We start from the raw sequence: 14693 nt of genomic DNA, 5'->3' as shown, positions 1-14693 counted from the left end.
AATGAGGGGTGAATGGTTTCTTTTCTTTCTTTCTTTCTTTTTTTTTTTTTTTTTGGAATTTTCAAGGTAGTGTCTTATTCTAGCCCAGGCTGACCTAGAATTCACTATGTAGTCTCAGGGTGGCCTTGAACTCATGGCAATCCCCCTACCTTTGCCTCCTGAGTGCTGGGATTAAAGATATGTGCCACCATGCCTGGCTGTGAATGGTTTCTTTACACACTCCCTTCCCTTAACTGTGTCCCCACCCAGGGAGGCTAGAGTGTTAGGGCTCTCTGTTGATATGGGGAAGGCAGTAATGGTCTCAAGCAGAAAAGATCAGTATGCAGGGAAGAGCAAGGCAGGGAAGGGGAAAAAGGAAGAGAAAGAGACATTTGTTATATTTTCAATGATGAGTAATGTGATTTTTTTGCATCATTCCTTCAGTGTCATCTCATTCTTCATGCTTGTGCAAATCTACCAATGCTTAGTAGTTTCACTACAAAATGCAGGAAGCAGACAAAGCAGCTGGTTAGAAATACATCAAACACCTATAAGGGCCATTAAGGTACCACCCTTCTACCTCTACCCCATGAACAATCTCGCCTGTTGTACAATATGCCCCTCATTTTCAGCAAAGGATAAGAAAACAGTTACATAGACTAAAACTGAACTGTTCATGTGCTACAAAGGTAAAGCGGACACTCAAACATCAGTTTCCTTGGGAAAGAGAAAGTAATTCCATAAATGCAAGAAAGACAGTCACACTTCAACAAGACCTTCCTCCCATTCTCTTGGATCTCAGGATGGGGTTACAAGGTAGCAAGGCAAATGATATTGTGTGAATACAATTTAAACAATAGCACGCACAGATAACTCAGTGCAGGAAATAATACAACTTTTCCCCCCTTGTTTTCATTTGCATTTTACTTTTATTTATTTTTGCTTTAATAATGCATATTCTGTTCACGCAAAAGGTGCAAAGGACAGGAAGCAGGGGTTTAACTTGGCTGATGAATGATGAAAAATCAAGCAGGCATGACATTTCTAGTTTCATGAACAACCTAAAAGTAGGAGAAACTGAAAAGTCACAGCTGGTACCACACACAGAGCACTTCAGACTTCTCAGCAGGCTCCTCTTAGGACCTCTGGCTAGGGCAAGAGAAGCTGTGGAGACAGTGGCCTCTAGCGGACAAGGATAAGAGGCCGATTTTGACTTCTTTATTTTAATTGTTTTCAATCATGGTAGCTGCATCACAAAAGCTCCAATCAAGAGGGTGGTAGAAAGAAGGCACAGATCATTGCAAATACCAGATTTTCTCTTTTCTCTTTTTGTAAATATACCATCAAATATAAGCTAAAATTTCTGTTAGGGTGGTGGGGTCTGCTGGCAGGGGAAGGGATGAATTGGACCTAAAATTGCATATGTAATAGAATCCTAAAGGGAAACACAAAGCGAGACAGCTTTCTGCCTAGAGCAAAAGAAAAAGACGCTCGCTTCTTCTGACTAGGTGTAGTACAAACACTAGGGGCATCTGTGACAAACAAGATTTAAAAAATCATAAAATTATAAAGCTTGTAAACGAATAATCTGAAATTACATTTTATTAATGGAAAATATCATCAAAATAGTACCACTATGGACTAAACTGCCTGAGTTTTCTTTTCACATGAGATCTCAAGGTAGAAAAGCCTTTAGCACAATTTGCTCTAACTCACAACCACTGGCAGACCCAGGACTACACCATGGGGAAGATTCTCCTCTTGGGTGGAATTTGTGTTGTGCTATCAAGACTTTTGTGCTAATCTTTCAAACAGGGACATGTTGAGGCAAACCTTTTATCTTTTGGCACAAGATTATTTTGGCTGGGGCAGAAAATTTGAGTCTTAGACTCAGGATGAATAATGCAACATCTCAATTATCAAGTATTCATTTTGATTGAAGAGCTTTCTTTATGTCATTCACTTCCATCTACAAAAGGAAAAAAAAAAAAGAAATGAACAAAACCATAATGAATTTGTGGGGTTTTTAGGAGCTGAAAGGCATCAACCTCATCAGTGGAAAGAAATGACACAACCTGGCAGTTTCAGAGGTTGAAGTGGACAAAATGACATCTGAATGGAGAGTTGATGATGTCACGAAGGACATAAACCTAAGGAACAGGCAAACAGGTTCAGCACATAGGAAAATGGCAGCCATTGTAAGTCTCAGGCTCCTAGGTTCCAAAGTTTATCAAAATCATTAATGATTTCAGTTTCATAACCAAAGGGCTGAGCAGGAAGTCTGGACCATATGACAGTGTCAGAGGCAGCTGTGGCCAAGAGGATGGTGAGCAGTACCTATCCTTTCTTGAAGCACCATGGGCCCCAGTTACTACCAATGGCCTCAAATAGATGAAAGCTGAAAGTCAATCTTTAGTCAGTTGGAATGCTCACACACACTACACCATTTGTTCAGGGAAGATGGGTCACAGGCTAGAGGGTGATGGCATTTAGACTCCTTGGAAGGCCTGGCAAGGCCATCAGTAAAAAAAATAAAGAGCACACACACACATAGATAGCTGTATCCATTGTCCCAATGGCCATATGATAGAGACCAGTTGGCAACATAGTCACCTGAGCACCAAGTCCTCTGGCAGTTAGCATGATGAGGCCTCCTGATAATTGGGTGCAACATTTAATATAGGAGGTGTGTAAAATAAATTCCAAATGAGAAGCACAACTAGAGGCACGTTTATTAATCTCTCTTTCCCCCCAAGATTTTCTGGAGCCTGTGAAAGGATGGATAGTAAGCTCATATAATTCTAAGAAATTCTCAAAGCAGCAATACTTTCTGTTTTTCTTTCTCTTCTTCTTCCTCCTCTTCCTCCTATTTCTTTTCTTTTCTTTTCTTTTTTTTTTTTTTAGGCTGTCCTGGGTAGCTTCAACAGTGGTGATACTCCTATTCATCTTCCTGACTGTTGGAATTATGGAATGTACCACCATGTCTGGCAGCAGTCATTTATTTTCAAACTAAAGCCCTGATTTTGCCTCTGTCCCCAATTGAGCCCAGGTCTCATGGGCAATGGAATCCTCAGAGACCTACCTGCAACCGAAGTCGGATTTTCTTCTCTTCATCCAACTCTGACAGTAACTGCTTAATCTCTCGTCTGCAAAGCAAATGACAGTGGAATAAAACAAAAGGCCAGGCTTCTCCAACACTATATAAGAAAATGAATTATCACTACAAAACCCATCTGACCCTTTCACAAACAAAATATGGACCAAATATACTTCCTTTGTACCGTAATGGTTCTTTTAATTTTTAAAATTAATTTATTTACTAGAGAGAGAGAAGGAAGGAGGGAGATGGAGGGAGGAAGAGAGAGAAAGAGAGAGAGAGAGAGAGACAGAGAGAGAGATAATGGACACACCAGTGTCTTAGCCACTGCAAATGAACTCCAGATGCATGTACCACCTTGTGCATCTAGCTTACATGGATACTGGGGAACTGAACCTGGAACCTTAGGCTTTGCAGGCAAGCAACTTAACCACTAAGCCATCTCTCCAGCCCAAAAGTTCTTTTAGACAGAAAAGCTTGCCATTATTTTGTAGCCACCAAATCAGGTAGCAAGCAACCCAATAGTAGGTCTGGAAATGACCTTTGAAATTCCTCTGTCCAAATTTCTTCCAAAAGAAGAAGATGGGGAAACTGAAGCCCAGAGTGATGGCATGACCTGTCCAATGACTAGACTCCAGGCCTCCAAGCTCATATTCTGTAATGTTACCTCTAACAACTCCTCCGTAACATGACCACTGGACTTCAAAGGTACTTACAGAATCATTTTCATTGTAGATATTTTTATTTCAATTTGTGTGTATACCTGTGGGGGGCATGCACATGGAGGTCAGAGGTCAACATCTAGGTGTCCATCATCCCCTTATACCTTCTTTGAGACAGGGTTTTTCTTGTTTTTTAAATATTACCTGATATATATATATATATCATATACATATCTATCTATATCTATATCTATCTATCTATCTATCTATCCATTCATTTGAGAGTAAGAGGAAGAGGCAGAAGAAGAGAGAGAGAGAGAGAGAGAGAGAGAGAGAGAGAGAGAGAGAGAGAGGGAGAGATTGAGAGAAGAATGGGTGTGCCAGAGCCTCCAGCCACTTCAAATGAACTCCAGGTGCATGTACCACCTGGTGCATTTGGCTTACGTGGGTTCTGGGGAATAGAACCGAGGTCCTTTGGCTTTGCAAGCAATTGCCTTAACTGCTAAATCATCTCTCCAGCTCATCTCTTGTTGTTTTGATTCTGTAAATGTCAGTATGGGTGGTCCAAGAGCCTCCAGGTTGTCTTAGCTCCACCTCCCATAGGTGTTTTGAGGTCACAGATACATGTGCCAGTTTGCATCCAGCTTTACTTGGGGGCTAGGCAGATGGAACTTAGGTTGGCAGGTTTGCAAGAAAGCACCATTAACCATGAGCAATCTCTCTAGTCCCAATTATAGACATTTAACTACTTCATATACATTGCATTTCCTATAGACTTTTAAGTTAATAGAAGGTCACTGATAGTTCCCACCAAGTCTTATAAAACCCTACAAGTACTAAAGCCTCAAAATTGGACATGAAAAACCTTAATTAACAATAAGTGGGGGCTGGGAAGATTGCTCAGTGGTTAAAGACACCTGCCTGCAAAACCTGATGGCCCGGGTTTGATTCTTCAATACCCAAGTAAAGCCAGATGCACAAAATGATGCATGCATCTGGAGTTGTTCTCTCTGTCTCTCCTTGCAAATAAATAAAATGTAAAAAACAATATATAATGAGGTCTGAAAGAAGGCAGACACAAGGACTAGCCCATTACCTCTTCCAACTTTAAATAAAGTGGAATGAAGCTATCTACTCATTCCACAAATTCAGGGTTCTGTAATTTGGACACTGGTCTGAGAGCTGTATTCCATTTTAAGGTACAGACATTATATTTTACATATAGAATTCTACAAACTGCATTGGAAAATCAGAAAACAAAGTTATGGAAATAGCATAGGAATATAGTAGCAAGTACACAGTAGCAAGCATTTGCTCACTTCAGATGAGCATTATGATCATCACTGTGCTTGGTCCCAGTACTGCTGTCAACACTCTGGGTTACCTGACATTAACCAATTGTAACTGGCATATTTGTTCAAGTACATATTTATCTCTATGGGTACCACTTAGGGCTTAGGATAAAAGTAGAAGATGAGTTCCTAAACCAGTAGCCCAACAACCAGAAAGACTAGGGTAGACACAGCCTTGAGTGACCCATGGAATGGATAGAGGAAGTGACTTGGGGAAGATGGTACCACGGATATCACTAAATCTTGAACAAAAGGAAACACCAGTCTAAAAGGAAGAAGGAAGACAGAGGAGTTGGGGGAAAGCAAGAGCTAAACAGGGAGATGAGCTTGCCTCTGAACTTTGAGGATGAAAGGGCTGGAACAGGCTTGAGTTGAATGCTAAATGGAAGGTGACATCAAGAGATAAGGTAATTCTAGCATCATTCTTCACAGACATAGAAAAAGTGATCTCAAAATTCATATGGAATGGCAGAAGGCCTCACATATCCAAGCATATCATCAGAAAAAAAAAAAAAAACACCTCTGGAGGCATCACCATACCTGATCTAAAGCTATATTACAAAGCCCTAGTAACAAAAACAGCACTGTACTGGCATAAAAACAGGAGTATAAACCAATGGAACAGAATTGAAGACCTGAAGTTTAGGTCAAGTAACTACATTTTTTTTTTTTTTTTTTACAGATTTTTGACACAGGAGCCAACAATTTACACTGGAGAAGAGACAGCATCTTTAACAAAATGTGCTAGATAAGTTGGATAACCATATGCAGAAAAATGAAATTAGACCCACACATCTCACCATATACAAAAATCAAGTTGAAATGGATTAAAGACCTCAATATAAGACCTGATACCCTTCTCCTACTAGGAGAAAAAATTGGAGGAACTTTCCATGATATAGGAATGGGGAAAGACTTCCTGAAAAAGAGCCACTGTAGGCCAGAAACTAAATCATTCAACCAATGGATCTAATGAAGCTAAAAAGTTTTTGCACAAACATACCATAAGCAGAGCCAATAGCCTACCCACTGAGTGGGAGAAAATTTTTGCCAGATATACTACTGACAGAAGCCTAATGTGAAGAATGTCAAGAATCTACTAGAATCTATCGGTTTGAGGCTTAATTCTCCAGGACCCATATAAGCCAGATGCAGAAGGTAGCACATGCATCTGGAGTTCGTTTGCAGTGGCTGGAGGCTCTGGCATGCCCATTCTTTCTCTGTCTGGCACTCTCAAATAAATAAATAAAAACTTTAAAAAAATCTACAAAGAACACAAAATTTTAAACAATTAAAAAAACATCAAACAACCTACTCACAGGAAAATGAATAGGGAGCTGAGAGAGGAAGAAATACAAATGGCTAACCAACACTTAAGAAAATGGTCAACATTCTAACCATCAGGAAAATGCAAATTAGGACAACTCTGAGATTCCACCTTACTCCAGTAAGGATGGCAACCATTAAAAAATCAAATGACAGCCAGATGTGGTGGTGCACACTTTTAATCCCAGCATTTGGGAGGCAGGTATAGGAGGATCTCCGTGAGTTTGAGGCCTCCCTGAAATTACATAGTAAATCCAGGTCAGTCTGAGCTAGAGTGAAACCCTACCTTGAAAAAAAAAAAAATCAAATGACAACAAATGTTGGTGACGATGTGGAGAAGTAGGAAATAGGAATCCTCATTCACTGTTGGTGGGATTATAAACCAGTACAACTACTATGGAAATCAATTCCTGAAAAGGATGAATATAGAGCTGCCAACAGACCCAGTTATTCCCTTACTGGAAATTTACCTTAAACACTCCACACTTTACTACAGAGAGATTTGCCCAATCATGTTTATAGCTGCTCAATTCATAATAGCTAAGAACTGAAATCAACCCAGGTACCCATCATTGGATGAATGGATAACCAAACTGTGCTATATTTACACAATGGAAATCTACTTAGCAGTAAGAAAAAAATGACACAATAAAATTTGTAGAAAAATAGTTGGTCTTGGAACAGATCACACTCAGTGAACTCACAATCACAGAAAGACAATCATCACATGGTTTCACTCATCTGTGGTTTTAACCTGGATCAGCCCGAGTTGCTGACATACCTGATAGGCAACTCAAAGCCCGGACAATAGGGAGGAAAGTGCTTGGAGGGAGGGGAAGAGTGTGTGTGTGGGGGGGAGGGCATAAAAAGGAACTCATAGTAAACTGGTACCATAGAAACCTTTATCCTTGAAGATAGACTAAAAGGTTGAACCCTCAACAGGAGCATGGGGGGAGCACCTGAAAAGAAGGACCCTGAAGAGGGTGGGATGAAGTCTAACCTTAATTTCTTTCTTTCTTTTTTTTTTTTTTTTTTCTTGGCTCTGGCCTGTAACTCTCAGTACCATGATGTGGTTACCACCCATAATGAGCTGTTCATGGGAGAGACCTACAAGGTTCCCCAAACAAGACAGACTTCTGTCTAAGCACTACATTAGCTGCCAGAGGTAAATGGTAAGACCCTATTGCTGATGACACCATATGCTGCTAATACAGAACACAGGGAGACATGGCTGGAATCTGGAACAGAGCCAGACCCCAGACAGTTAGCCTGTCTAGTGCTGGAAAGCACTGCATGAGCTGCTGGGGGAAAGTGGCCAACATCTGTCAGGGCAACCCGGCGTCTAAACTACTCAGAAGCAAACACCCTTATGTGATGTATACACAAGTGCAATAGTGGCACACAGCCTTGGTGGGTAACCAATAGCTTTCTGATTGGCTAAGAGATCCACTCAGTGGAAAGGAACCCATTATCTGGAAGTAGGAAACAGGTCAGAATCCTATATAGACAGACCATGATTTTGCTCTCCAATGTCAAGCTCCCACTAATCTTGGGCTAAAAGAGGGACTACATCCATCAAATTCTCTCTAAATTAATAACACTTATCCCATTTAACCTGTGCTGACTTCACTCTCTGTTAGAGAATCTGCTTCTCTTTTTCAGATCAGTGTGAGACCAGAGGAGATAAATTATCCATTGTACTTCAGCCAAGCCCCAGCTGAAACCACTGTGGAATTGGGGAGATGAGCAAGAGTGCTGCTTCTATGGTGAACCTGATAATAAGTGACAGGGTGAAGGAGACAGACCTTGAGGATACTCAACACCTACTAAAGCAGAGATCCAGAGACTCCTAAGAACCCATCACTGATGTAGACTGAACACATACCCAATATGGCTCAGGGAATTTTGTTGAAGTGGGGGCAGAAAGACTGTCAGAGCCACAAGTTGGGACATCATGCCCAGAGGCATTGCCTCTCCCAATAACTGCTACTCTCACAATGCATAACCCACAACCCCCACAGAGGAAACCTGAGACCCCAATGAGGAGATTCCCCTTCAGAAAGGGGGCAGGAATGAGAGAAAGGATGGTACCAACATGTGATGTATCCATATTAAGTATGTCTGTAATTAATAAAATAATTTTAAAAAGAGATAAGATAGAAGATTGGTGACCTTAGGCAAGACAGCTGGACTGATGAAGGGCTGTGAGAAGCACGGCTTGGAAGAGGAGATCTCATGAAATACTGATTAAGGAAGACTTTGGCTGGGGAAGGACTATTCTTTCTAATTATTCACAGGCTTTAAAGCACAGCTGGCTCTAGGCTCAGAGGCAAACTCAGGCAGGTCAGACATGTAGGAAGCTTCTAGGTACCCCTCAGATGGTACAAAGGGTCAAAGTCTTGGATCCAGGCAAGCTTGATCCAATGATGATTCTGTTCAGAAGGCCAAGAAACAACTTTTTGGGACATCCTGTATTCCATGGAGTCGCTATCTAGAAAAAGGACACACAGCTTTCAGACCTGGTTTGTATCTAGGGAGTTTAAGGAGTTATGGGATCCCTGGATGGAACCAGAAGGTCCTTTCTAGTATTATCTGACCAGTTCTGCCTATTTATCTGACAAGTCTCTTCCTGTCAGGAAGTTGGTAGAAGATGCCCTAATTTTACAAATTACCTAGTCTGAATGGAAGAGAACCTGCTTATACTGTTTAAAGTTAGTTTCTTGGAACCCTTATCCTGTGATGCTCTGGATAAAAGAAGAGCTTTATGATTACATAAATTTGCTAACTTCTCTAACCTTCCAATATATACTGAAGGCTTCAAAAAGCTCTTCAGAACAGAGAGTAACATTGCTTAATCCACTTACTCCTCAAAATGTATCACTCCACAAAACACTTCAGGTCCCCCCATCCCTGGTGGGGAAGCAGATGTTAGCTACTGCCAGCCCCAGACTCCCTCCTGAGGCTCTGACTGTAGGTTTTCAGTCACTCCAATATACCTCCTGATCCAAGGTATCCATGTTTCTGGGAGGTGCTGACTGCCAGGCTGTTCTTTTGTCTGAGTCTGCATGTTGTTCCCTCTGCTGAAGTTCTCTCCTCCTGGCACTCCTAGGCCATCTTTCAAAGACCTCTTTTCAAGAAAGAGTCCCTCCACAAACATTAAACTGATCTCCAAACTCCAAACCTGAGCCTCAAGTTTATTTAAATGCTGCCTACTGCTAAGCCTACTATCAGCTTTCTCAATGCAAATAGCATCCTGGATGATATTGATTCATAGGTCTTTCTTAACACTCAAGTGCTCCCTGAGGATGTAGTGAGAGTATATGTATAGGTATGCATAAAGTAAGCTTCCTGAGTTTAATGGGGAGAACACTTTGCTGAGAGAAGTCTTAGGCATAAAGATTCCCTACATCTTCATATATAATAGCCCCTCAATGCCAATTATCTCACCTAACATATAAATCAAGAAGCTTCAGCTTTTCCAAATGCTAGATGTCATGCTTTAAAAAGCAGTATATGGGGGGCTAGGAAGATGGCTCACTGGCAAAGGTGCTTGCTCGTAAAACTTTCTAGCCCAAGTTCAATTCCTAAGCCATCCACATAGGCCAGATGCAAAAAGTGGTACAAGTGTCTGCTGTTCATTTGCAGTGGTAAAAGGCCCTAGTGTGTCCCCCCCATACACATTCAGATAATTTTTAAAAGGAGTTGTATATGTAGCACTCTAGCTTGGATTTTACATGCTCCCCAAAGGCTCATTTGCTAAAGACTTGTCCTCTAGCCTATGATGTTATTGGAAGGCAGTGTACCTTTTTTGGGGGGGTTTCTAAGGTAGGGTCTCACTCTAGCCCAGGCTGACCTGGAATTCACTATGGAGTCTCAGGGTGGCCTCGAACTCATGGTGATCCTCCTACCTCTGCCTCCCGGTGCTGGGATTAAAGGTGTGCGCCACCACACCTAGCTGGCAGTGTACCTTTAAGAGGTAGGGCCTAGTGAAAGGAAGTCAGGTCAATAGGGATGTGTCCTTTAAGAAATACTAGGACAAGCCAGGCATGGTGGTATATACCTTTAATCCCAGCACTCAGGAGGCAGAGGTAGGAGGATCACTGTGAGTTTGAGGCCACCCTGAGACTACAGATGAGTTCCAGGTCAGCCTGGGCTACAGTGAGACCCCCTACTTTGGGGTGAAAAAAGGTGCATTTCCATACCAGGCATGGGATATATCCTTGTGGGATATATAGCCTCCTAGGTTCCCAAAACAATATAGACTATTGCCATGGCTCTTGGATGCCCATTTGAACTGAAAGATGAGACACTATTGCTGAAGATGCCATAGCTGTTGGCTAGAGAACCATAGAGAATTAAGTTGGAGCTGAGCAGAAGCTTTCTTCCTGCTAGCTAGTTTTCATAGTGCTGGAGGGTGCTATGAAGACTGCTGGCAGGAAAAGTCACCAATGATATCACCATGTGATGAATTCTGCATGCTATGACATTGATCCACCAGGCAAAATGTGCCCTCTGGTACAATAGTGGCATGACTCTTAAGGAGATCATGGCCTGCTCCTCAGGAGAAAACTCATGCTTGCTACTGAAAACCAGGTCAAAAGCCCATGGATGGGGAAACTATGGGCCCTAGAGAATCATCTACTACTGTATTGCTAAACATATGGGTTGTTGAGTTACCTCCTTAATATTTATCTCTATATCCCTAGATCTGCTCTGCTGGTTAGGAAATTTTCCTTCCTTCCTTCCTTCCTTCCTTCCTTCCTTCCTTCCTTCCTTCCTTCCGTCTCTCTTTTTTTTTTTTTTTTTTGAGGCAAGCCCAACAGACTGGCCTTTTTTATGAGAAAGAGAGAAAATTGGCATGCCAAGGCCTCCAGCCCCTACAAACTCCAGATATGTATACACATGCAACATTACTCGCTTGTGCCACTTTGTGTGTCTACCTTACATGGAACTTAGAGAGTCAAACATGAGTCCTTAAGTTTCACAGAAAAGTGCCTTAACCACTAAACCATCTCTACAGTCTGGAAAACTTTTTTCTTATTTTTGGTTGTGGGAGGTAATTAATGCAGAGACTCATAACAGGTCAAGTACTGAAAGTAAGTGTCTGATAAATATCTGGCCTTAAATAAAACATACGTATCTCCCCTGCCCCATGGCTCAGGGAACATTGCTGAAGATGGGTCAGAAAGAATATAAGAGCTGGAGGTCAAAGGAAGAGCACTGTGGAACTCTTTTGCCCAGACATGACAAGGACATTGTACTCTTGAGCTCACAACAGTGGCGACTACCTGCACAAGACTTGCAGAGGACAGACAGGGCTAGTAAATCTTTTGTTATGGATAGGGGAGGGGCTTGGGGGTCACTCCCTCCTTGATGAACTAATGAGAGCTAATGGTTGCTGGGTGGGGGGAGGAGTCATAATTTTCTATGATACAGCCACTGGTAAGAGATAAGAAGGAGTAGTGGACTGCTGGAGATCAGAGAGGTAATGTGGGGTACTTATGACAAAACAATACATATGTATGAAAAAACACATTAAACAACCACAAAAATATACTGGAACTCTTGCCTTTTCCTGTCTTTTTGCTTCCTGGCTGCCATGAGGTGAGGCGTTTCCTCCACTACACATTTCCTGCCATGATATGCTCTGCCTTACTACAAGGCCAAAGGCAATGCAACCAAATTTCCATGTGATGAAACCATAAACCAAAATAAATCTCCCCTCCTTATAAGTTTATTTGATCAAGTATTTTACCCCAGTAATGAGAGCCTGAGTGACACAGAAATATTATACTTCATAGGGGATTTCAAGAATACTCTTTTGAGCAACCTGAGAGTAGCCGCTATTGCAGTTTACTCATCCCTATACACTCTAAGGCCACCCTGTGCTCTCCTTGCACACAGTAGGCCAAATGTAATAAACACTGAGGGCTGGAGAGATGGCTTAGCAGTTAAGGCATTTGCCAGCAAAACAAAATGACCCAGGTTCGATTACCCAGTGCCTACATAAGGCAGATGTACAAGGTGGCGCATGTATCTAGAATTTGTTTGCAGTGGCTAGAGGCCCTGGCATGCCCATTCTCTCTCTCTCTCTAATAAATAAAAAAGAAACAGAGAGCATAATTTAAATATAAACTAAGATTAAGCTCTTCTGTATGTTTATGTGTGTGAATGCATTTAAGTGCTCACGCATATGAGGAAAACCTCCAGTGTCATCCTCAGGAACACTATCCACCTCCTTTGAGATAGGATCTTTCACACCTTGGATTTGCCAATTAAGCTAGACTAATTGGCCAGTAAGCCTCAGGGATCTACCTGCCTCCACTTTCTCAATACTGAGACCATAGTGTGGGCCACCGGGCCCAGCTTTCTTTTTTTCCTTTTTTTTTTGTTAAATTGATGCTCTAGGGATCAAATTCAGGTCTTCATGGCTGCAAAGCAACCACTTTACTGGCTGAGCTCTCTCCCCAGCCTCTAAATTAAGCCTCTGGAGGTCCACTCCCATTCCCAGCACTGTTGCCACTCTCAGTGGAGAGGCCTAGCCCCCTCTTTGGGAAGGGTGGCCCTCAGGCCTTCACAGCCAGGCCGTGGATCTCCAGTGGGGGGCCACCTGAAAGCAGCTGCAAAGGGCCCCTGGGCACTCACTTCTGCTGGTCCTTCATGGTCTCAATAATGCTCCTCAGCTCACGGACTTGTGTCCTTAGTTCCTCTACAGCTGCCTGGCTGCTGGCTGCAGGCTCCATCTTTGGTTTTCCTTCTATGCTGAACAGAGATGGGGAATTGGCTCTATGTCCAGCTGTTCCCAAAGAGGATGAGAGGGGAGAGGATGCCACTGAAGAGAGAGAAGCTGGCCCACCACTGCCAGCTGCCATGGTCCCTGGCTTGGGTGGCAGGGATGCCTTGTTGTCGGATACCTGTGAAAAGGGAAGAGAGAAAGGTTTCAGAGCCAGGGGTCTGCGCGTGGGGTGCCTCCCTGCCCTGGGGAATCAGGACCTCCATCACTATCTTACCCTTACCTCTCTCCACACATTCCATTCACTTATTCCTTCATCTACTAGCCACCATGGAACCAACTCGGTGCAGGTTTTTCCCTATCAAAGTGCTGTGGCTACAAGTTTCAAATTCTATCTTCTTTCTGGACAGATAGGCCCTGACTAACTTCATAGACAGAGAGTAATAACCAACTGCTTATGAGGTACCACGAACTCTGCAGGGAGCAACACATTCTCCTGGTCCTTAGGAGTTCAGAACCCATGGGGCACAGACAGACAGACAAACCAGCACGCTGCAGCAGAGGAAAGAAACTGCACAAAAGGGAGGAAGCACAGAGAGCCCCAGAAACACATTAAAGGGAGCACAGTCCCGGAAGCAAGGCAAAGGGAGGGAGCAGCTGGCAGCCCCATCATAGGGTCATAGGAAAACTGTGTGTGAAAGAAGTGGTAGGAAGAGGGAAGGCCCTCAGCAAAGGCCTCAACCTCTAGAAACAAAACACATTAGTAGGAATATAGCTAGGTCAAAGAGGGCAGGAACGAGGTAGGATGGGAAAGCAAGGATGGGGAGATGAAGGGGCTGGTTGAAAGGATTGCACACCTTACTAAGGTCAGTCTGGAAGCAGAAAGGCCTGGAGGGTGGTGGGTATGGAGCTAGACTTAACCACTGAGACTTTGACATAATGGAAGCTGAAAAAGGTGAGGTGAGCATCTGACCTAGGCAATGGCCCAGAAGATGGCAATTTTGTGTGATATGGGAAAGGCAGGCGTGTGTAATAAATGACACCAGAAATCAATCTTGGTGCTTGGGAGGGAAGTGGATGAGGCTTATAGGGTCCTTCCCCTCATAGAACAGATATCTCATTGCAGGGTGATACCGTCCTAGACAAGGTCTAGAAGGTAAAAGAAGTTCAGATCAAGGACCATGGGTTAGGACAGAAGCAGCAGACAGAGGCTATGCCTTTCATGAAGGAAGAACAGTTTAAATGCCCATATAATTATTTCAGTCTTTGAATTTTAGGGTTAAGGTTAGGCCAGAGGGTATGTCTAGTGAGCTGGTCCAAAGTTGGATGCCATGGGAGTGAATAAGACAGCCTAAAAGAGCCTGGTGGAGGAACCCAGGGAATCCCCAAACCGAAGAGGCAAGAAGACATGGGAGAGAAAGCCCTTGCCAATTGGGAAAGAGAGGGAGATAGGGGATGGAGCAGGAACAGTAGAGGTACCTGGCTTATGGAAGTCCCTAGAGAAGTTTCCAGAAGAGGAAAAAACAGGTTGGATAAGTGTTTCT

The 14693-nt window shown here is 42.9% G+C and overlaps 1 protein-coding gene across 6 annotated transcripts in view; it reads right to left on the bottom strand.

Annotated features, from left to right (window-relative positions):
* Positions 1 to 888: 888 nt before the first annotated feature.
* Positions 889 to 14693, bottom strand: part of Sh3kbp1 (SH3 domain containing kinase binding protein 1) — a 446513-nt gene continuing 432708 nt past the window's right edge. For all 6 annotated transcript variants that reach the window (XM_045140550.1, XM_045140551.1, XM_045140548.1 and 3 more), the window contains 3 exons: positions 13062 to 13330; positions 3062 to 3125; positions 889 to 1948 (listed from right to left, as the gene is read on the bottom strand). In XM_045140550.1, coding sequence (XP_044996485.1) covers positions 1907 to 1948; positions 3062 to 3125; positions 13062 to 13330 — 375 coding nt within the window. In that variant the 3' untranslated portion in view covers positions 889 to 1906. The remainder of the gene's footprint in view (positions 1949 to 3061; positions 3126 to 13061; positions 13331 to 14693) is intronic.

Source organism: Jaculus jaculus, chromosome X (genome assembly GCF_020740685.1).
Source record: "Jaculus jaculus isolate mJacJac1 chromosome X, mJacJac1.mat.Y.cur, whole genome shotgun sequence".
Lineage (NCBI taxonomy): Eukaryota > Metazoa > Chordata > Mammalia > Rodentia > Dipodidae > Jaculus > Jaculus jaculus.
Note: the sequence above shows the minus strand (reverse complement) of the source record. Positions and strands in the feature narration are given on the sequence as shown.